The sequence below is a fragment of the Sturnus vulgaris genome, chromosome 5, assembly GCF_052056855.1.
Source record: "Sturnus vulgaris isolate bStuVul1 chromosome 5, bStuVul1.hap1, whole genome shotgun sequence".
Lineage (NCBI taxonomy): Eukaryota > Metazoa > Chordata > Aves > Passeriformes > Sturnidae > Sturnus > Sturnus vulgaris.
The window spans coordinates 22,148,010-22,170,558 of NC_142247.1; the positions used below are offsets into that span (position 1 = coordinate 22,148,010).

General features: G+C 38.2%; 2 protein-coding genes across 9 annotated transcripts in view; one reads left to right on the forward strand and one right to left on the reverse strand.

Annotated features, from left to right (window-relative positions):
- The window catches only part of CEP290 (centrosomal protein 290), a 47,304-nt gene extending 43,707 nt beyond the window's left edge, over positions 1 to 3,597 (reverse strand). For 5 of the 6 annotated variants that reach the window (XR_015803796.1, XM_088165036.1, XM_088165035.1 and 2 more), the window contains exons 1-4: positions 3,346 to 3,597; positions 1,212 to 1,268; positions 554 to 679; positions 340 to 417 (exon numbers count right to left, since the gene is read on the reverse strand). Coding sequence is in view for 4 of the 6 variants with exons in the window: in XM_088165036.1 (XP_088021162.1) it covers positions 340 to 417; positions 554 to 655 (180 nt within the window). In the remaining 2 variants the exon portion in view is untranslated. The remainder of the gene's footprint in view (positions 1 to 339; positions 418 to 553; positions 680 to 1,211; positions 1,269 to 3,345) is intronic. The other variant, XM_088165037.1, reaches the window with a different exon arrangement.
- TMTC3 (transmembrane O-mannosyltransferase targeting cadherins 3) overlaps positions 3,530 to 22,549 on the forward strand; it is a 30,653-nt gene continuing 11,633 nt past the window's right edge. Inside the window, exons 1-8 of one of the 3 annotated variants that reach the window (XM_088165039.1) lie at positions 3,530 to 3,547; positions 11,973 to 12,073; positions 12,648 to 12,864; positions 13,926 to 14,144; positions 17,870 to 17,969; positions 18,649 to 18,764; positions 20,385 to 20,557; positions 21,398 to 21,650. In XM_088165039.1, coding sequence (XP_088021165.1) covers positions 12,676 to 12,864; positions 13,926 to 14,144; positions 17,870 to 17,969; positions 18,649 to 18,764; positions 20,385 to 20,557; positions 21,398 to 21,650 — 1,050 coding nt within the window. In that variant the 5' untranslated portion in view covers positions 3,530 to 3,547; positions 11,973 to 12,073; positions 12,648 to 12,675. Of the gene's footprint in view, positions 3,548 to 3,700; positions 3,769 to 3,817; positions 3,837 to 11,972; positions 12,074 to 12,647; positions 12,865 to 13,925; positions 14,145 to 17,869; positions 17,970 to 18,648; positions 18,765 to 20,384; positions 20,558 to 21,397; positions 21,651 to 22,549 lie in introns of those variants that run through there. The other 2 variants (XM_014888848.2, XM_088165038.1) reach the window with 2 other exon arrangements.

Sequence of the window (22,549 nt, forward strand, 5' to 3'; positions counted from 1 at the left end):
AAAGAAGCATAGCAAGCAAAGAAGAAATATTTACTACTACCATAAATAAAAAGATTGTTCCACAGACATCATGTTTAAAATATATTTATTTTGAGAAATTTATTTGCATTTTTCATCTATATGACTGTGTTATTCCAATTCACTTCACTTCCCACTACTAAATTCCAACAGATACACAAGAAGGTACTCTGGTGCAAGCACACTTTTAGCATATAAATTACCTTAAGAGTAAGCAGTATTTTCAGGAACAGGGGAAAAAAAGAATAATGATGCTTCCATCTAAACAAAAAATAAACAAATGTATCTGCAGAATGGAAGAAAGTAAGCCTTAATACAAACCTTCAGAAGTGACTGAGTAATTTTAAAAAGGTGTATCACTTTTTCTGGAGTTTCAGTTTTTAAGTCTTTCCCATCAACCTAAGGAAAGAGACAAAAGTGGTTTTACACTAATACCAATGAAATCCACAAAATAAATTTTTAATGTATGTGAAGGACCAGATAGTTTAGGGAAGAAGGTATAACAAAACCCTCATATTCCCTTTATCTCAAGTACCTTGAATGTGATATCCAGCAATCTGTCTGCTAGCTCCTCTTGACGAGGCAGAGTATCTGGATCAACTTTCATGAGCTTCTTCCAATCTAAAATGGGTGCCATTTTGAAGGTGTGACTTTTTTTTTCCTGGAACAAAGATTAAAATAACATTTATCAAGTATTATCTCAGTGCAAACCAATTTTAGGTCAAATGATTTAATGGAGGCTGGCCACTGAACACACCAGATGATTATAATAACTATAACACTGATTAACATTCTGTGCACATTTTCTTCTATTACAAACTAGGAGGCTATAACTAACCATTTCTTCTTTATATAAAATTACACCACGCATACTCAATGAATTATTAAAACTATCAGTGAAGATCAGAACACATGTGAAACCGGTGATTTAACTTCAATATCCTTTTTTCTTCCCCATCTCTTAATGTGGTATTTTTATGCCAATGAACAAACACAAAAATAATTATTTCTACTATTTAAAACACAATCAACATCTTCTTTAGTTTGATACTGTGAGCACAGACTTCTTGACACTGTATTAAACATAATTTACTTTTTATTAGAATACTTGAATTGACAAAGGACATTAATCAACCTGGAAAATAAGAAAAATCTCATCAAAAAGTGGTGGAAAGTTTTCTTCTACTGCTTACCTACTGGTTACTGTGGGCCACAGTGATTTCTCACATACCTGAAAGTCAATGCAGTATCTGAAAAAGGCAGAAGAGATTGGAAATCTTTGATTATTCTGTTCTTCAGAGCTGTCTCTAGACTTTCTGATAAATATTTTAAAAAGTAAATTCTGCCAAGTTTAGAACAGAACATTTTTAATCTACTTATTGCCTCGAATGGTAAAGAAAAATTAAGAAAAAAATAAAGCTAATTAGAATAGTAAATGCAGCATTATTCAAAAAACTAGAAAAAACACAAGCTCAATCAATAACTTCAGCAATGGTGTATGCTGAGCACAATATTTTGAGATCTGATCTATCATGCACCCTGTTCCTTGTGAAGTCATAGATTGAGCTGCTGTTCAAAGACTCAACAACTGAAACCTCCTTTCTTAATAAAAGTCTGAAACTGGTATTACTTTCCAAAACTATCATGCCTAAGCATTCTGAAAGAAGAGTTTTCAGACTCAGAAATACAGGTGTATGCCTAAGGGAGGACAAAAATGACCTTCATCTTTTCTGACTACGTGAACAACTTGAAAGGCCCCCTGATATTCACTGTATTTCTTCAATGTTTGCTAAACATAAAACAGGCATTACACTCAATCTATGACTTCACAAGGGTGACACCTTATATACACTACTGCTTTTTTGTTTTGTTGTAATGGCAAAGGAGAGTACAAGGAGAATACTGACACTGACTTATTCAGTAAGTTGAATATTACTTGATTTCAGCAATATACTTGTCCAAGGATCAGAGTTCTTAAATACATTCATTTTTTTCTTAAACAATGAGATGTAGAACTTAGGAGTTTTAAATGCTCAACATTCAAGACTATTCTGAAAGCAAATACACAAACTTACTACTGTCAATCCTTTCCTACCATCCATCTCTCATATATCTTTTTCCCTTAACTTACAAAATAATGTCCCAAGAAAATATCAGTCCTAAAATTTTATCCAAAAGGAGAGATACCTGTACATAAACAACTGAATCCAACTTGTTGAGACACCAGCTATAGTAAGGTAGGGGGGCACAACCTATGCACAGCGTAAATCACTTCTGTGAGTTGTCTTTAGTGCCAAACCAGCACAGTTCCACAGTATATAAATATTGTGAGAGAATTTATTTAATTGAAGAGTTTTTCAACATTTTGCTCATCCGTTGTCCTCGACTCAAATCTGTGGTTCTAGTAAACAGAGAATCCATGTGGTGAGATGCTGAGCTCGTGGGTCTACAAAACGTGTGAAATAGATGGAGACTTGGTATTAGTTATAAGATTTTCTAGACTTACTCAGGGAATCAAACATACATAAAACGGCCAGATGTTGTAAAGTTCACAGACTCAGATAGAAAAGGAAGTCTGGAGGGTATGTTCAAGAACTACCAGAACAACACTGTCCTGGTTTCTGGCTCTGGGAAACCACACAGCCAAGCTCACACGTGCTACCTTACCATCACAGTGAGATCAAGCACCACTCGGAAGAGCTGTTCTTTTCTCAACAGGGAGTATATACAATGGGCAGCACAGTCACCTGCACTCCAAGGGGACTTAATATCAAGAAGCATCACAGTCACGCGGGAGATGTGCTCTGCTAACTCCGTATTTGTTTACATGCAGCAATCCAGTTTAAGCTACTTTTGACTTCCAAATTGCATTTACCCGGAGCAGCTCCGCGAAGCACAAGATCTTAATTACAAAACCCCAAACGAGAGAGATTCTTTGCAAGGCTCCCATTCTCTCCTGTTTGGCATATCCCAGCCACAGGATGCAGTGACAGCCCAGGATCCCTCCACTATGCTGCTGAAACAAATTTTGTCCCCGTTTCACTCCAGCTTTACTGAATTAACAAATCGCCTCGTTTTGTAGCCGCCTTCCCAACCAGGCGCAGCAGCGGCAGCAGCCGAGCGCAGACACAGCGGCGCGCTCCTCCCCGGCCCGGCCCGCGCCGCCGTCTGCTCCCGGTCGCGCCTGCCCGGGACCCGCGGCCGGCCCGCAGGAGCGGGGTGGCCCCCCCGCCCCCAGCCCGGCCGCTCCCGAGGGAGCGCGGGTCGCTCCGGCCGGCGGCAGCTTTTGATGTCCTTGCCCGCAGCACCCCCGCCCCGTGGCCTCACCGCTCCCGGAGGATGACGGTGGCCGCTGCCAGGCGACGCCATCAGACTCTCCCGCGGACCCGGATATTCATGGGCGCAGGGAAAGTCAGTGCTCCCGTGGCACCCACGGACAAGCCCCACGCTGCCAAGCGGGCTCTCACAGTCCGGAGAGGCAGCCAGGTGGGCAGGGCACGATCCCACCCGAACGCACCGCTTCGCCAGGGTAAGAGCCCCGAGCACCACTCCCGGCACCGGGCGTGCTCCCTGGGACTACAGCTCCCGGCAAGCCTCTGGGCCCACCTTCTTCCCGAGAGCGCCTGCGGGGCGGAGAGCGGGGCGGCGCGCTTGCGCCGTGTGCGGCGGCGGCGGAGCGCGCGGTGGGTGGCGGCTCCGGTGGCGGCTCCGGTGGCGGGGCCGCGGCCCCGGTGCTTGTCCCGGCCTCAGGTAGGGCGGGCAAGGCGCGCTGCGGCCGCTCCCCTGTGACGGGCCTTGTCCGGGGGAGGAAGGAAGGAGTAAGTGAGCGGGTCCGGTGTAGCTGCTGCCTCCGGTAGTTTCCGTCCGCTGGCCATGCCTGCCGTGCCGCGCCGCGTCGGTGAGCCCCCCCCGCCTGCCGGGCTGCGGTGCGGCCTCGACCCCTGACTCCGCCGCTTGAGCGGTGTTCGGGACCGCACCCTGGCTCGGCGCCTCCGCCGCACAGCCTGCCCTTAGCTTGCCTGCCTCGCCCCAGGGCTGCGGGCAACGTGCTGGTTCCTGCCCGGCCGGCGGGAGGGCTGCGGGACTGCCCGGCTACGTGTGTGCTTTGGGGGTAGGTGGGGAATAGCGGGGGCCAGAAGGCACGGGGAAAATCGCACTTACAAACTACTCGAATCCATTGGGTACTACTGGCCAGTAAGTCTGAGTTGTAGTAGTGGTGCGATAGCGGAGAAAGTTTGGGATTCTATGTTTTAGTTAAATGGGTGGGAAAACATCTTTTCAAATAAAAGAAAGAAAACTAGTAACCATTCCAGGCGTATTTGTCTCTAATTTTTTTCAAGAACTGGGGAGAGCTGAAGTGGATTTGTTTTGTTTTAATAGTAAGAGAAAAGTTATTATGGTGTTATCTTTGTACTTTTGTCCTTTTTTGGATTAATAATGGTTTTCAAATTTTTTGCTATTTCTTGATCAGTGTTAATATTTTAATGAAGACTGACAAGATGCAAGATGCCTCGCGCTCCTTATAGTTATGCAGCTTGTTCCAGTCACAGCATAACTCTAAAGACTTTTATGTCGCAGCCAGGGGTTGGTTAATTATAGCTTTATATTGGGTGCAAAAAACAAACTGTAGTTAGGGAAGGGAAGGAGTCTGGGTTGTATTTAATGAATGGGTAATGTTGCTAAAAATGAAATTAACTATGATTAAGGGTAAAACAATGATTTCTTAGTAACAGAGACTTTTATAGGTGTTTGAAGTGACACAGAAAATAATGGCACCTTAGCCACAAACTAAGCCTTCAGGAAATGAATCCTTCTGTGGTAGAGAAAATAATCTGTTGATGCTAGAATGTTTCTTTATAGGAGCTTTTTTTTAGAAGTCATCTTCATAATCTTAACAAGTTGTTAATGCAGTATAGCTGTTTAGTGTGTTTATTTAATATGCGTCAGCAATTTTTAGTGTTCAGTTGCAGAGTCAGCAGAGAAAACATTACATTTACTGGTAGCAAAACTGTATCTGGGTTGTAATTGTGTAGTGCAGCTAGTAAAGACCATTGGTGCAGAAGTAAAAGGTATTTGGATTTGAGGTGGGCATGGAAACTCCAAAAGTAGAAAAAGAGTAAAACGAATTGAAGTATTAACCCCATACAAAATATTAAAAAAATTTAAAATACAGCATTGCTTGGACCAAGTAAATTAGTTTTTCTTATGTTTTGCATCACCTCGTGATGAACTTTGTGCAAGTGAATCTTCTTTTAGTAGGAGTAGATACTTAGAGTTCTGGAGTCAAGAAATCATTTCAGCTCCACAGTGAATGGTTTGAACTACTATTGATAGAAGAGTTAGGCATACATGTTAAATAACAGCTTTGATAGCAGTGTGCCCTTGCAAAGACCTAATAGAAAAAAACTGCACTGTGAAAAGCCAATTGGAATGTTATTTAAAGAACACAAGAAATCGTATACAGACCCAGCATACTAAGTAAGGACAGAGTAGCAGAGTCTAAAGGCTGTGTTTTCAGATTATACCTCACATGTAGCTTTTGTTCATTTATTCTTTGGAGTAAACAAGTATGCAGATTCTGCTGTTGCATTTCTGGAACACCGAGAGTGGTAATAAGTGTTATTTTAGAGACACTATTTTTGCATCAGTGAGGCCATGAAAGATGTTTTATGTAGTTACACTAAATAGAACAGCTATTAGTTTATTACTGTTTGAATGTAGCAAAAAAAACCCTAAAGGTTTGACATTGAAATGTGAGATTCTGTTACTGATTTAAGTTTTTAAATTATAAAGTACAAGGTAGACCTGTGTGGTTTGTATTTTGTATTGACTTATACCAGTTGCGTTGAAGAAGTTGAAACTAAACCCTCAGCTAAACCAGTATCTTCATCTCACCCATTTTAAATTGTGTTACATTTGGTCCTTGTTTATACCAGAGTAACCTAAAATGTCCTGAGTGTTAGTTCAGCTGCTTGGTTGCCAGCAAGTTCTTTCCCTCTGGGAGATTTTTCATCTGGCCTGCAATACGTGTTCTGACTTTGTATCGGAACTGCCAGTGTTGTTCTAGTTAATTGTTCAGAACCATATGAAGAGAAGGCTGGAGGCCATTACCTTCCTGTGTAGTGAAGAGTATTTCCTAATAGTGTTTCCCATGCCTCTTGATCTGGTAGCGAAAACTTTGCAGAAGAAGGTTTTCACCATATAACTTGTTGTACTTACCCTGTTTTAGGATCTCAGCAAGGTAAAAGGGGAATCCAGGCATGTTTTGTATTATTTCTACTCTCATATTCCCGAATGCTTCTTGACTTCCAGATCAGATTCAAACCCAATCATTTCGATCTCAGCTGTGCATCTAAGTTGTTTCGTATTGGAGTTGTTCCTTGGAGTAGGGTTTTTAAGAGTAGATAAAGTTTAAGGCTGTGTTGGAAAGGCAAAACAGAGGCAAAATTAAGATCTCTGTCAGTAAACACTTGTAGTAAATCGGCAGAATAGAATGTTCAGTTTAACTCAAAACAAAGGTTAGCAAGTAGACAATACAAATTAGGACATTAGCAGAGCCTCAGAAGCTGAATTAAAATGCTAATTTTAAGTGACTGTACTACTCGTTTGTATATATCTCTGCTGATATTCATCAGTTCAGCTACCAACTCTTAGATGAGCTAGTTGTTCACCTGTTTAAAAATAAAAATAACCCTAGGAGTGCTTTTAACAGCTCTTCATTTTCTTCTCCCTTTGATAATTTGAAGGTTTTCTGTGTGAACCGTAGTGTTCTAAACATTTCAGAACCTTCAGTGATTAATAAGGTTTATGTCTAGAGTAAATAAATCTCCAGTATTGCCTGATTATTTTTTAGTAAATTGGCATAACACGTTGTTATTAACGCCTTTCAATCCGTGAAAGTGCCATTACTCAGTAGAAGAAAAAAATTTAAATCTATGTTTAAGTTGCTAAAATTTGATAGTTAGATGTCTAATGGACAAAAACATATTTATTCCTGCAAGGGTCTTTTAATGTTAGGTGGAAGATAGCTAATTATGGAGTGATAAATAGCTTTTGCATGTTTTCGGGATTGCAGCTGTATTCTTGCCAAGATACACACTTGCCAATTTTTTCTAAATTCTAATGGACAGAAAATGGCTTCTGCACTCCCAAATTTCCCGACTGAGAATACTCTTAGAATATCATTATGCATTTTTTATTTGTGACAGAGGTTTTCCTATGCAGACTGCTGCATCTTGCTGCATGTGTTGTGCTAAACCATCTGTAGTGTCATGGATTTAGTAGAGATTTTTGGGAAATATTTTGTTTTCTTACCTTCTGAAAGTGCTTTGGCTCTTTTGGTGGTTGTTACTTGGGTTTTTGTCAGTGCATTTTTTCAGTTTTGTAGGACTTTCTTACTCTTGTCTGTTATTCTTGAAAACTGGATGAACTATTAGAGGAATCTCAAGAAGCTGGAAGAGGAAAACTATGTGCCTTATGAACCAAATGGGTTTGAGAGTTCTGGTTCTCTTCTGGCCTTTCCACTTAATGTCTCTGTACAAATGTGAAAATGGTGCAGTGCAAATTTCAGATTTCTGTGCGGGACAGGCTAAGAAATTTAGTCCAATGATAGGCTGTTTTGCACAGCCTGGATATTCTTTTTTTTACACTTGGTTCTCATGACTACTGTGTAGTTTCTGACTCTCAAGGCTTACCTTGCTGTTTATTGTTTTCAGCTGTGTATTCTTCATGATGTGGTCAGATATTGTTGCAAATTAAAGCATCCAACAGAAGTCTTTTGTAATAAAGTATGTGAAGTACATGTCTGTCCTGATGTCATCCAGTCAAATTGTAGCTCTGTGGCTGTGCACTAGACCACGAGCTGGCAGTCATACAGCCCAAGGGGTGGTTAAAGTATCTGAAGAACAGTCTTAGCAGGTATGAAAATAGCAGGTAGATGAGATGAAAAAATAAAAAAATAACTTGAAGGATGGTCGGTCTGTTTGCATGTTTAGGACTAGGCAGTGATGTGGTTCTCCCTTGCAGCAAGTTTGTTTTAACAAAGAAGTTGTTAGACAGTGTTTTGCAGGTGTTTATCAAATACATCAATCTCTGGGAGTGAAGTACTGGCACTGGAAAGACCGTACTTGGGTTGATCGACGTGCCAGTTGGGTAAGAAGGAGAATATATCCACTCACATGAGCAGCCCAGCCATACCAAGGCTTAAGCAGCCTCTTGCACATTTGTGATTTCCAAGGTTCTCAGTGTTATATACTCCTTAGATGGCTTCTTGCTTTCCAACATCAAATTGATAATAGATTAGTTGGCATGGAGGCAGTTTTGGTTGCCAAGAAGCAGTTGCTGTTTTCCACTGAGTTAATTGGGAGGCATACTTTTCCCTGGCTTACTAAAATACAGATGATCTTTTATAAACCTCTGCTTTAGTTTTGCATTCTCAGCATTCTGATGATCATTGCAGGTTTGGAGCTTGGAGTGTGAGGGTGGACCCAGCTACAGTAGCAGATAAGACATAGTAGTTCTGATGGCAAGACTTCCTCAAAATCTGCTTTGTTATGCTAACATAAAGGACTGCAGTTTGTTTTTTTTTTTCCATACTTATGCTTTCAGTCAGCAACAGCCTTAAAAGTACCCTGTAATCAGACCAGGTGGAAAAAAGTAATTTTCCTGACTGTATCTTTACAGTATGTTTCAGGAAAATAAGACCTTAGAATGCCAGAATGCAAATCAGAAGTAGTAAAGTACCTGTGCTACAGTTTTGTGCAATCTACAGGTTGTACTTACGCAACCTTAGATTTCCCATTTTTCTCTTTGTGCTTAGCCTGGAAGCAGAGTGCTTTAATATGGGGACTTTACCAGATTTCTCTCTGATTTCCATTATGCCTCTAGGTCTCTCACTACGTTTGCAAGACCTAGTACTTCAGCACACAGCCAAAATTTGAGAGGGTTATGGTGTGATTCTTTAGAGATTACCAAGTTTGGTACAGTTCAAGCAGTATGTTGTGTGACTTGCTGCTAAAACCAGAATGGGGCATTTTGTTGCAAATATTTATTGCTTACAGTAAATTTAGTAAAACTGTTAAGGATTGTCTAGAGCGTCTGTGATTCAAATACTTGTCTTGAAAGACCAAAGTATAGCCATGTATTTGCATGTAGTTGTAATTGTATCTCTGATTGAAATGTGCATGTAAAGAAGAAGGTGAATTGCAATAAAGAATTTCAGTGTTAAATGTGAATATATTCTGGAGTTCTCTGAAAGGTTTCTCTGGTTGTGGGCTAGCCACTAGAACATAAACTTTGGATTTATCTAATATCTGAATTTATTTATGCTTAAGAGTTCCCTTTCATTCAGATGAAAACAATGTTTTCCCTTCAGCTGGCATGTAGGTAAGTGTAGCTCTGTAAGGGAGCAGCATGGTTAATAGTGGCATTGAGGGTGGAGTTCTGAGTGGAAGGAATACTAGAAGTTCGGAGCAAAATGAAGGGCTTGTGAAAGCATCAGAATCACTTAGGATTAAGGGAGAAGTAAAGTAGATGTTTTGATATGATTTTTCACGTGTGGAAAAGTGAAAACCTGTTGGCTGCTAAGGAGTCCGTGGAGATCTGATGCCCCAGACCCGGAAAGCCGGGAACCTTCCTTAGAGAGAGAATCCCACAAGGCACTGCCTTCTAGGGGGTTTTCTGGCAGGTCTCCTAGCCGCCGGATAAGCCTCAGCAAGCTGTGGCCTGTGGCCACAAGTGATCAGCTCTGATCAGGGATTTCGGCTCAGTGATTCCAGCTCTGCTTGCGAGGCTATCCCAGGCTGACTCAGGGACAGAGAAATGGGAAGCGTCGTATGGCAAATTCCGCAGAGATTCCGTTATTATCCAGCAGCTCTGTGAAGGGAGCCAGGAACGACTGCTCCCCAAAGAACTGGGGGAAAAGCTGGGGTTTTTATGGGGGAAAGCAAGGGTGGTACCAAGGGGGAAAGACCAATGGGTTACAAAGGATTAACATGGGTACTAGGGCATGGTGGGATAACAGAAGATTTTCGAGGATAGCTCACCATGATAAGAAAAGGTGTGCCAAGCTAAGGAGCATCCTTCCAGGAGGGTTGAGATAAGGTAATCACAGCTCATCCAAGGGACATCCTATTCAAGGGATGTCATTCCTAGGGCAAGGCAGCAGGCAGAGGTGTGGCAGGCCAATGGGCCTCCACAAAAACCTACTAAAAGTTGAAAGAGCTGATAATTAAGGCTGGTTAAGCTTTTCATTTTGATAAGATGCATTACTTAGGAATCAATTTTCATTTTTTGCTAGTTGGGTAACAGTAGGTGTTTCTGAATAAGTATTGTTAAAGAATTAGAGGTCACCAAAACCCTACTAACCTAACAATGCCTTTTCTTAAAGGTTGAATTTAAATAAACCTACAGTTGGTTCCGTGTGGTAATATTCCTATGTCACACTATTTAACATAATAAACACTTATGTGTTGGAAAATCCTGATAAGTTTACTTTAGGTCCTTTTCAGATGTCAGTGTTTTTCAGTAGAATTAGTGAACTTCGAGAAGTAGGATGTGCACTGTTCAGAAGCTGTTGCAAAAAAAGGAATTTCGAATTCTGACAGAGTAGAAGCATGTTTCATATCCACCTTCTTTGAAGGGGTGACTAAAAAGTGGTGAGGTCAAGTTCAGAAGTGGGCTGTCCCTTCATGCATTCCTGTAGCATGCTTTGTTTTCTTTTTTAATAAGATTTCTCTGGCTGCCAAGAAGACCATAGATAGCTTCAGTTGTAAACTTAGCTTAGTGTTTTAAAGTAGTTGGATCAAGCCCGTCACAGGGGGATGGGAACTAGATGATCTGTAAGGTCCCTTCCAACCCAAACCGTTGTATGATTTTATGAATAGGATGTAGCAACATCCTTCAACATTGTGGTGGGTTTTTTACTTATTTTTCTTAATTACAAAGGTGGTGGCAACTTTAAATAAGAGGCTTTATTGGTTGAAGTAACATCAATAGCCAGTGCTCCAAGTACTACAAAAGTAAAAAAAGTCCTTAACTTATGTTAGGAACATCGACTGGTTTGGTTTGATTTCTTTGGGTGTCCTGGTTTTTAGTTTAGCTGCACCTGCATCTTATTGCACATTTATTCTTTCCTCTACCCCGCTGTTGCTTTGCCACTAGTTGTGGTGATGAGTGATTGTCATGCTCTCAGGTCCACGCTGCAAACCACAAACAAGATCACCTATGTAGATCTCTCTGGCCTGTTTTTAGCATTCAAGAAGCATTTGGACAACACTCTTAGGCACATGGTGTGATTCTTGGGATTGTCCTGTGCAGGGCCAGAAGTTGGATTCCATGATCCTTGTGAGTTCCTTCCAGCTCAGCATGTTATATAATAAATCTGAACACAATTTTTAAAAAGCCCAGCAGACCAAAGAAAAAATAATCACCAGGATTTCAGGGTTTAGGACAATAAAGCAGACTAGCTTTCAAATAGCTCATCAGCTTTGATGTGTGAACTGTGATGAACATAAGGCTGCAGTCATTGCATATTTATGGATCCACATTTTCTGGCTATTATTAGCTGCTCTGTCTCCTTACAGATACTCCCCCTCTATAGTATGGGGGAAAATACTCCTGTTCAGTCATGTCCATTTTCTCAAAATGAAGTCAGTGTTTAACTGTCTGTAGCTTTTCAGTATCTTTGGTCCCAGCAGTTGGCAGTGGTCTATGCATTGCCAACCAGTGGTCAAAAGACATGACTTGTAGTTACCTCCGTACTCTTCCAAGGCAGAACGGTATTTTTGAACAACACAGTACACAGTAGTTTCCCCTTTTGGTCAGTTCACCCATATAATATTTTGTGAATAATTATAAAACTGCTGACTGATGATTTCTAGGGCTTAGGAAGTTTATGTAAGATGAGAGAAAATAATACAAAGTTCATTTTGGGTTTTTTGCATGCTATTTTTTAGACAGTAGTCTCATGAAAAATCGGTGACATCAGAGCAATTGGTAGAGTTGAGGGCATTTTCTTCTACAAAGAACGCAAATAAGCCTAGTGTGACCTTCAATGGTAAGTTTAACTTTTTATTATTATTAATGTCCTCTACCTGTCATTGAACCCCTGTATATATGAAGTTCTACAAATTTCCTGTTTTTTCATAAAAATGTTTGAAGTTTTAGTTTTAATTGCTTTTGAAAAATTTTGAGAAACACCTTTAAACCTAAACCCCATAAATAATTGACTCACTATCTGCCTCTGCTAACTTAAAATTTTGTGTATGTTAAATTACTCAGGATTCCAGAGAATTTATTTTTCATAGTTTATGAGTTTGCAGCACTCACTTGAGCTGCATAGCTGTTTGGCAAAAACTGCATCACAATTTATTACCAATGCTTTTTTTTTTCTTTCCCCCAAGTACAACATGAAAATTAGCAGAGTATCCACCTTTTGTAAGGCTTTTTAAGGATAAGATATTTTAATGAGAGTATTTACACTAAACACTAAACCATGATGAAACTTTTCTATCTTACTGATTTTTAGATATGGAGTGTCATTAACTTCTAAAGTATTTGATGTCTTAATTTGACTTTCTTTATCAAGTTTAGTAAGTAAAACTGCTCAAGTTTCTCTACACATATTTCAGCTTTTGTCCATGAAACCTCCTAGAGAAGATGGCTGACGTAAGCCTGAAGGAAGCAGCACTAATCGTTGGTGTGGTGGCAGCCTGCTACTGGAACAGTCTCTTTTGTGGGTTTGTTTTTGATGATGTTTCAGCAATTTTGGACAATAAAGATTTGCATCCTTCTACTCCTCTAAGAAATCTGTTTCAGAATGACTTCTGGGGCACTCCAATGTCTGAGGTAAATGATTCGTGAAACACTTTGAAAAGCATAGGAAATTGAAAAAAACCTTTGAGTGTTTTTATACTTCTTTTTCCTAATGTGGTCTTACCAGAATAGCTTGGATTTGATGGAATTTGATGGTGTTAGTATTTTGTACAATAATATCAGGAACACACATAGCTTGTATTCTTTGTTCAATAAAAGAACTAGTAAGAAAAGGAAGTTGTACTGACAGCACACAGCTGCAAGATGTTATTTCCTAAGTAATCACAATATCAAATTGAGCACCTCTACCAATTTATTTTCTCCTGCAAAAGGTAGATATTGACATACTAGGGTATTTATTTCTAAATGCAATCTGGAAGGAAAGATAACACTTAAACAACAAAGCCTGGAATTAGGATATTGAATCTTTTAAATTAATTTGTGTACATATATATATATATATCGATAGATAGATAGATAGATAGATAGATATGAATTCAGGGTTTCTGATTTCTAGCCCGTATGGAGTGGTTATGTATTATCTGAAAAGCTGCATTGGCATTGGAGCTTTTGATTAGCCATTGCCATTTAACAATGTTTAAGGTTTTTGATATAGTTTTAAAAGTCACACATGGTATTACTGCTGAGCAAATGAATAAAAATTCTCCTCCATTCATACATTCTCTGCTTATCAATAATCTTTTCTTATGTTCATAACCTACCTTGTGACATAATACTTGCTAGCTCTGCAAATATACTCTGATACATAATTTTCATGTAACCCTGTAACCAAAGCTTCCCGATGCCATTTAGCTCTGTATTCATTGAGTGTTAAGTAGGTTCCTAAATTCCCCCAGTAAAGTTTCAAATAGTACTTTTTAACATGTTTTTACTGGAAAAATCCTTAACCTTGTCTAGTGGAAAAAAGCTTTTTTTGTGGGGGGGCGACTACTAATTTTTATATCTTTGTTTTGAAGGTAGATGGCCTGACAGTAGAAGGGGATTCACGTGTTTAGGTGTTTAGAAAGGTATTTGGGAGTGAAAGTCACTTTGTAAGTTAGTGGTAACTGATTGATTTGTTCATTTTCTTTCAGGAGAGGAGTCATAAATCTTATCGTCCCCTCACAGTTCTAACATTCCGTTTAAACTACTTGTTCAGCGAGTTAAATGCAGTTTCATACCACTTTCTAAACCTGGTCTTTCATGTGGTGGTTTGCATAGTCTTCCTCAAGGTCTGTAAGCTCTTCCTGGACAACAGGAGCAGTGTAGTTGCATCCTTGCTCTTTGCAGTGCACCCAATACATACTGAAGCGGTAGGTACACCTGTGATGTGCTTAATTTGTTCAACCTGTGTTAATTAAACTTAAATTTCATGGTGTTTATATCTGCTTGTATATATATATTTAACTCCAGAAAGTTTGATTTTACTCGTACTTATTCTTCCCTTTGCAGTGAGTGGTAGAAGTAACAAAGTTTCATGCTCAGAGTTGTTTTACATTACATGCAGCTACTGGAAAATAATTAAAGAAACATGATTTGGTTACTAAATAATTTAGGCCTCTGCTATGCACATTGGCTTTTATGACTTCAGTTTACGTAGACATTTGTGTTCTGTGATGATTCATCCAGTATCCTATTTTGCAAATACTATGAACGCCTCTTAATTCATTTCCAGAATCCCTTGTGGCTAATCATCATGTCTATTCTGTCTACTTTCCTTTATGTCAATGTGTCTGTCTCAGTGGGACTTTCTCTAGGATTGTTGTTGCTATGCTATAGCCAGCTTAGGTCCAATTCTGTTTGAACCTTCCACTTTTTTAACATATAGTATGTAAGGAAGAAGAAACAAGTTCTCTCCTCTTTTCTTTGATTCTGAAGGAATTCTTCACTGCTGTTAAAAAAAAAAAAAGAACCCAAAAAGCTTTATTTGTACAAGTTTTCTAATCATATACTTTTTAATGGCCAACCAGGCTTGTGGTGTTGTGGAGGAAAGTAAGTCGTGTGATCAGCATTCATTAGATTTATTTCTGCCAGAAAATCTGATAAAGCAGATTTATGGTGTTTTCTGCTGTTATTTCTGCTCCCCTTCAATTTACTTTCCTGGGTTTGAGTACAGGTGTTGCAAAACCCTGTCTCTTTTTTTAAAAATAGTATTAGCTTATTTTCAGAAAACTGAAAATGTTTGAATCTTTGCTGCTTTGGAGGTGAAACCACTTTATTGTGTGGAGGGTGGGGTTTTTTTGTTTAGAAGCGGGGCATAGAGTCTTTCAATTGTAATAAAGTAAGAGCGGTTTGCTCTTACTTTGTTGTAATTTTTTTGGTCCTGATTTGTTGGGTAAAGAGTTTGCATCTCTCTCACTACTAGTACTGATCCCTTTAAGCAATAGTTAAGAAGCCTGCATCCATGTATTTTGAGCAAATTTTACAGGACTTGAGTTGATAAAGTTGACTTTTAATTGAGTTACTAATATGTCATTGCTAGAAGTTAATGGAATGTTTAAAATGCAGAAGATAGGCACCTAAAAATTTCTGCTTACTCCAAAGCACAAACTCCTCTAAAAACTTGGATAAAATATGGGTTAAAAAAATAAAATTCTGCGTTTCATTTGGTTTTCTTGTTCTTTGAAAAAAACATGCTTTAAATTGCCAAATTTGGCATTGCCTCTTTGTAGTAAGTGTGATAGGATCTTTGCAGGAGCGTTAGCAAGTTGCCAGTGACTTGTGTTAGTGGCTCACAGGTTAGATCATTGGGTGTAATTTTTCCACTTTCCGTCCAAATTTGAGTGACTCTTTATTATACTTGAACTCTCAGATTCCGTCCGAAATAAGTAGCACAGATGCTTTTAGTACTGTGCGTCAGAGTTAATAAAAAGTGCCGTGCAACCTAGAGCCCATTGTGTAACACAAGCGAATTGCGAAAGACAGCGTTGCGTTGTTCTGAAGCGATTTGGCAAAGGCTGTGTAATGCCCGGTGTCGGCCACGTGGGGGCACTGTAACACAGGGATGGCTGCAGCTTGGTGCTGGCCTGGGAACTGCGACACCGATTCGAGTTGAATCCCCTGCTGTTGTACCTAGGCACTCAGTGAGGAGTCAGATAAGGACTTGGCTTCTTCTTACCCTACCTTTTTTACTGTGTAAAAAGAACAATGAAAGTCTCCTTACACAGAAAAGAGGAGGTAATAATGAGATGTATGTTAGGACTAGGGGTTTTTATATCTTTTATATTTGAAAGGTATCTGGTCTTAATTCCTTCAAATTAATCTCCTACTTACTAGTCAACTGCACAAGAGTTTGAAACAGCAGATACAATACATAAATATTTCAACCCTTTGCCTCTCTTACAATAAACAGATTTTTCCTGGAAATGTTATCAGAGCAGGATAAGTAGATGTTTTTCTGCTTGAGTTCAGAAGGAAGCTAGGCTCTTGCATTGGTAGTATTTGTTTTTCTGAGGAAGAATTTTTTAGGAAATGGGTTGAATAGCAGCATCATAGTTTCTTTTGTCCTTGTCTTTACAATTCCAGTTCAGTCTTCCTAGCTGCTTTGCTACTGTTCTGGCCAGAAGTATGTGAACTACCTCTATAAGTATAGGATGTCAACTAACCTTGTGAGAGCTGGAATTTTCTCTCATAAGTCACGTTTGTATCCAGAAATAGAACCTCTGTGTTGACAGTGAACTGTGGAGGCACCAACATGCTTTATTAATGTTCTCTTTCAACTGATCTACAGATAAAGTTCTCTTTAATGTCTTAATGCTACACAATTTTGGAATCTAGACCAGGAATCTTTGAAACATCTTAAGATATTTTGGAAACAAATACTTAGACGCTCTTCAAAATACTAACACAAACTGTGGTGTCTTACCAATTGTGCCACATGCTTTGTGCATGATTCAGTGAATCTTTTGGTAAACATATAGTAGTCCCAAGAGAACTACTAAAGTGTGATTTCAGATTCAGATTAGAATGCTTTTCTTTACACTATGACCTTGGATACTGAGTTACTTTCTCATTTTATGCTGTGCTAGATCAACCATGCTTGGCCAAGAATGTACTAGCAGTAAAACTTTCTAGCTGGGTCTGGATGGTAAAGTTTTCAGCATCATCGTAGTTAAATCATGAGCTATGCAGTTTCCTTAGCTAAATACAACCATCTGCCTCAGGACAGTATGCTGGTTTTTAGCCATGTTATTTGTAAACGTTTGGAAGCAATCAGAGGCTTTACAGAAGAGGATAAGTGAGGAAGTATGGTAGTCCTAGAAGGTACTGTAATCAACACAGTGGCTACTGCAATAGCCATGAGCATAATGACCTGTCATCCATATCAGGTTGTTGGTTTCACCTTAGCGTTTTTTGAAAACAGTTCTTGAAATGGGAATGAATCTCTGTTTCTTTTGGGATTCTGAAACAGCCCTCTGCCATATGAGTTTTAATGCTTCTCTGAATTTCATAAAATCCACTCTACTCTGTCTCATCAAGAGAAGAGAGGTTGCTATTGAACACTGAAATGTTGAGTACATTAGCCTTCTCCTTGTCCATTGTTACCAGTTTTTCAGCTCTATTGGTGTGGGGAGCTACACCTCTGACAGTCCTTTTCTGGTTGACCTACCTGTAGAAATCTTTTTTATTATTCTTTATGTCCCTTGCCATGTTCAGTTCCAGCTTTGCCTTGGCCTTCCTCATCCCATCTCTGCACAACTGAGCTTTGTCCCAGGTTATTCTTGTCAGTTTATCTGTCCTTGTTTCTGCTGCCTGGGCATTTCCTTCTTTCACTTTAGTTCGACCAGCAGTTCTCTACTCAGCAACACTGAATTCTTGCTTTCCTTACCTAATTTCTTGCTCCTGGGAAATTTGTGACTCCTCTGCTCTTTGGAATACTTCCTTAAAGATTTGCTAGCTTTATATAATAATAAGTATCTAATAACATAAAAATAACATACTTAGATAACTAATAAAAACTCAACAAATGCTATCTTAAAATGTCAAATAATAATAAATATTTAATAATAATTAAGGTGTTTCTTCTTTTATTTTTCAGGTAACTGGAGTTGTGGGCAGAGCAGAGCTTTTGTCATCTATTTTTTTCCTAGCTGCTTTTTTGTCATACACAAAGTCTAAAGGGCCAGATAATACCATAGGTAAATGATTGACAAATAGAGATATAATTTGATTTCCTTAAAACTCTTACAACCATAATAGAGGTGTACTGGTTATTCAGCAAGTGTGTACCAAAGCCTCTTCAGAGCCAAGATACCCACATAATACTACTTTCCATTATACATTGCATTTTTTTCCCCCAAGACTTAGGCGTTTATTTAATTAGTTTAATAATACCTACTCTAGGGGATCCTTGTGCTTTTATTTTTGCAATGTAAGTGGAAGTGGGCTGAGGTACCTCAGATGGTCAGTCACAAGTAAGCTGCAAAGTTTCGGTGCAGATGAAGGAGGCTTTCGTTTTTGCTAGAATCAGATTGACATAGTGAGAAATAATAAAAGTATTCCATTTCCAAAAATTCTTTGGTGATTTAGGAAATACTGAGATATTTTGTTTTACTTATTTATAAATTAGTCTTTTACCCTTCATTTATTTCTTTCAATTTAAGGGAGGCAGTTTTAAACTTGATGCATTTGTATTATTTTCTGTAGAGTAAAACTAGTCATCTTTCATAAGAAATTACATACTAAACAAGTTTACAGAACATGGCATATTTAAGCATGAGGGGCCAAAGCCTTCACTTTTTAGATTAATTTACTTTATTAAATGTTTGTGGTTTTTGTAAGATGGAACATTTTCAATAACATCTTCTTTATTTGCAGTGTGGACTCCAATTGCAGTGACTGTATTTCTAGTAGCTGTTGCAACACTGTGTAAAGAACAGGGAATAACTGTGGTGGGGATATGCTGTGTGTATGAAGTCTTTATTGCTCAAGGGGTAAGCTGTTGAAAAATAAAGTGAATTTCTGTTATGAGAAATTAAGTACCTCAAAGCATCATATTTTAGCACTGATCTTTCTCAGTTCAGGTTAACTCAATAGTTCTGTTACATTTTTCAGATTTTTTTGAGTCAGTTCATGTTTGACAGTTCATGGTGAGGGAATCAAATGATTTCCAAGTTGTCCTTTACATGCCATGCAGAGATGTTAGCAAAATACTTAGTAAATACTTGACAGGTCTTAATGGAAACCTATGGTTTTAGCTGTCTGAGATTTCCGAATCCTAACATGTAGCAGTCTGGATTAAAGTTGGAGGTGGATCAAGTTAGGGGATTATTTGTTTTTAATCCGTGTAGTAAAAATAGAGAACATATTATATACAGATTCATTTAATCATTTTCTATTGAGAAACCGGATGTTTTAGAGTAGTCCTATTTAAATAAGTGATATTCTTAAGAAATTTGTTGTTCTAAGAATAGTGTTATGATAAGTTTCATTTTAAGCATTGATAAGCCTTTAAATTAATAGTAACTTTTCCTTAAAGAAGGTTTTCCTGCAATTAAATAATTCTAAACTTTTAAATAATCAAAATAATTGTCATTTAAAATGTAGCATTGCACATTTTAAAATTTTATAGTTATTATTCCTTAATTACTTGCAGGAAAATTTTGCAAACAATACACCAATAAATTTTAAATATTGTCTATCCTGGGGACCTATAATTAAGGCCAAAATACCAAAATCACAAATATGTCTTTGTAACTATTGCCTTTGCAGATCTAATGAGTTAAAATGCAATTTTCTAGCTGGATTTTTAAGGAAATCACCAGTACATCCATGGTTTTCAGCCCAGTCTTCCTTTCTTTTAGTAACTTTTGATCTCATCTTCAATTTCACTAAAGTTTAACAAGATTGTGTGAGTCAGTTGAGTAGGAAAAATAAAATGCAAACTGAGGCTTCTGAAAGCACAGGTGTCACATGAAATGAGAGTTTTACCAATCCTCAAAATCCTTTCACTTTCTGTAGTTTAGCCAACTAGTATACATGAAGCAATAAATCATCACCAGCAGTCACAACGACGAAGGGGAAGAGTTACACAGAGCAGAAATTAGCTTATGTAATAGGAAACTGTGCAAGATTATGATGTTCATGAGGCAAGGAATGACACCTTACTGTAGCAGAGACATAAAATAGCCAGGGCTAATTAAGAAGCGAACAGTATTTCTGTCATTCGTAAGGAATTTTGTTTATAGGGCAAGTTTTCAGAGGGGCTGATAATTCTGAAAATAGTGATTTTTTTCTTCTTGAGAGTTTATCTCGTGGTTTTGGTTCATTTGTTCAAGTCTCTGAAGATGGTACAATTTTTTTGATCTGTCAGCACAAAATAGCTCCAGGTGTACAGGTTCAGCTGTGATAGTGTTAGCAAGAATACTTGAATAGTTTATTAGAATGGAGACCTTATTTTGGGGACCTTTCATGAAGGCGCCAAGAAGCTGAATTAAGTAACTATTGGAGCAGATGTTTACAGAAAACCAAGGAAAAAAGTATTAGGTAGCTCATATTTATATAAGGGAGTAATGAGTACCCTGTCTGATTATAAACAATTTTTTAATTTGCAGTACACCTTGCCAGCATTATTGGACACAGCTGTACAGATTCTTCGAGGGAAGGGCAGTATTCCTTTCTCTATGCTCCAAACACTATTGAAGCTCATAGTCCTCATGTTCAGTACACTCCTGCTTGTAGTTGTCAGAGTCCAGGTTATCCAGTCTCAGCTTCCAGTGTTTACAAGGTAATAGTAAAGTGTTTTATTTATTTTTTTTTATAAACAAAATGTGACTTAATAAAGTCAGAATGAAATGGCCAGAAAGATATGAACTTAAGTGTTACTCACTGCAAGTGTATTTTTTAATATTATTGTTCAATGTCAGTACAGTATTGCATTTTTTGTGAAATTGCTGAATGATATATTTCAGCAACTGTTGACTAAAATGTCCAAAATATTGAGGTATCTGAGCAGGCAGACATTTAAAAAAGTTTACAGTTGATAGTTTATCTTATGAATTCAGAAATTAAATATCTTATTGCTTAAGTATTTTTTTATTGTCTCTGTGTTTGAACCTTGGCTGAATTCTCCAAACCTCTTATATCTTTCCTCTTCTACATATAGAATATATTTTACATTTTAGGTATGTACTATGTGGAAAACATGGTTGTCTTTAGATAGACTACTTGAATAGGTGTATATCAATGACATTAGAACTGAAAAACTAATTTATTTTAAGTTTGAGCAATGTAGAAATACAAGGATTTAATACTGCCCCTAAGGAAATGAGACAAACTATTAAAAACATGAGCAAGGACCACTGAACTCGAGATGTAAATCATTCTGTTTCTTCAAACTTATGTTGATTATATCCCAAAACAGTTTTATAAACATGGAGGAGGTTCTATCCCTCTCTTCAATGAATCATTGTGCATGGTTTCACACCTGACAAATGCAGGAGGATTAGAATATTTTACATGTCTATAGTTAGTAGTTCTAGCTATGACTCTAAAGTTTGCTGCAAAGTGAATCAAAACCATATCTTTCTTGATTAAAAGCTCCTTTTTCTCCTTTCTTTTGCTTTAGGTTTGATAACCCAGCTGCTGTTAGTCCATCCCCAGCAAGACAACTGACTTTCAACTACCTCCTCCCTGTAAATGCTTGGCTTCTTCTCAATCCTTCAGAATTATGCTGTGACTGGACAATGGGAACTATTCCTCTTGTGGAGTCTTTGTTAGATGTTAGAAATGTTGCCACCCTTACTTTCTTTTGCTTTCTGGGATCTTTGATGGTCTTCAGTCTTCGATACCCTGGGGATTCCTCCAAGACAGTATTGATGGTATGAATGATGCACTCTTTTTGTCCTTTTGTTAAGAATAAGTGGCTCAGGTTGTATGGCCACATGTGTGATCTACTGTGACCCAGAGATACTATGTGCATCTTCTTTTGGGCTAAAATGAACATAAAAGAGGAAAATTGTCTAGCAACAAAATGGCTAAATTGCAATTAAGTATGTGATTCTGTCAGAGATGAGAGTAGATATGCCCCTTGTTATGCATTTGTAAACTGTATTGCAGCCTTTCTGAGATATTCAGAGCTCAACTGGCACATGGGGGGGTTTCAATAGAATTTAAATGTGTTTCAAGGACCAGAATGCATTTTCATCCTGCAAGCTGTCTACTTTATTTAAATGTCAGAAGTCGTGATGTGTATTTAGCAAGAGATTTGATTTTCTTCCTCATAGGTGTAAAAGGATGGACATATTTTTGCATTTAGGAATAAGGTTTCCAGTTTTGTTGTTTTGTTTTTCTTCTGTAAGTTGTTTTCTTATTATGAAAAACTAATTTTGTCAAGCTGTGAGGTCAGTTCCTGTCTGTCTCAGCATTATTATAGATGATCTTAAAACTGAGATGGATTAACAGAATATTTTGGAAGAAATGGGAAGGATCAAAGAGCTGGTATTTTTGAAAAAAAAACAGTGATCAATTATTGAGTTCATTGCAAATTTTTACGAGCTGAATGGTAACCTGATACCATACTTGTTATTAGTTCAGTGGTCCAGTTATATGTACAGCTAAGGAACATGCATTTATCTTACTCTGCTTCAGAAATAATGTATTTTTTTAGTATGTTAATCAGCCAACAGAAGTTTCAGATGGGTGGAAATATTTATGCATAACTTAAGATTTAAGTAGTTCTTTGCTAAGCAGCTGACAAATTTTGATTCACTTCTAAAAG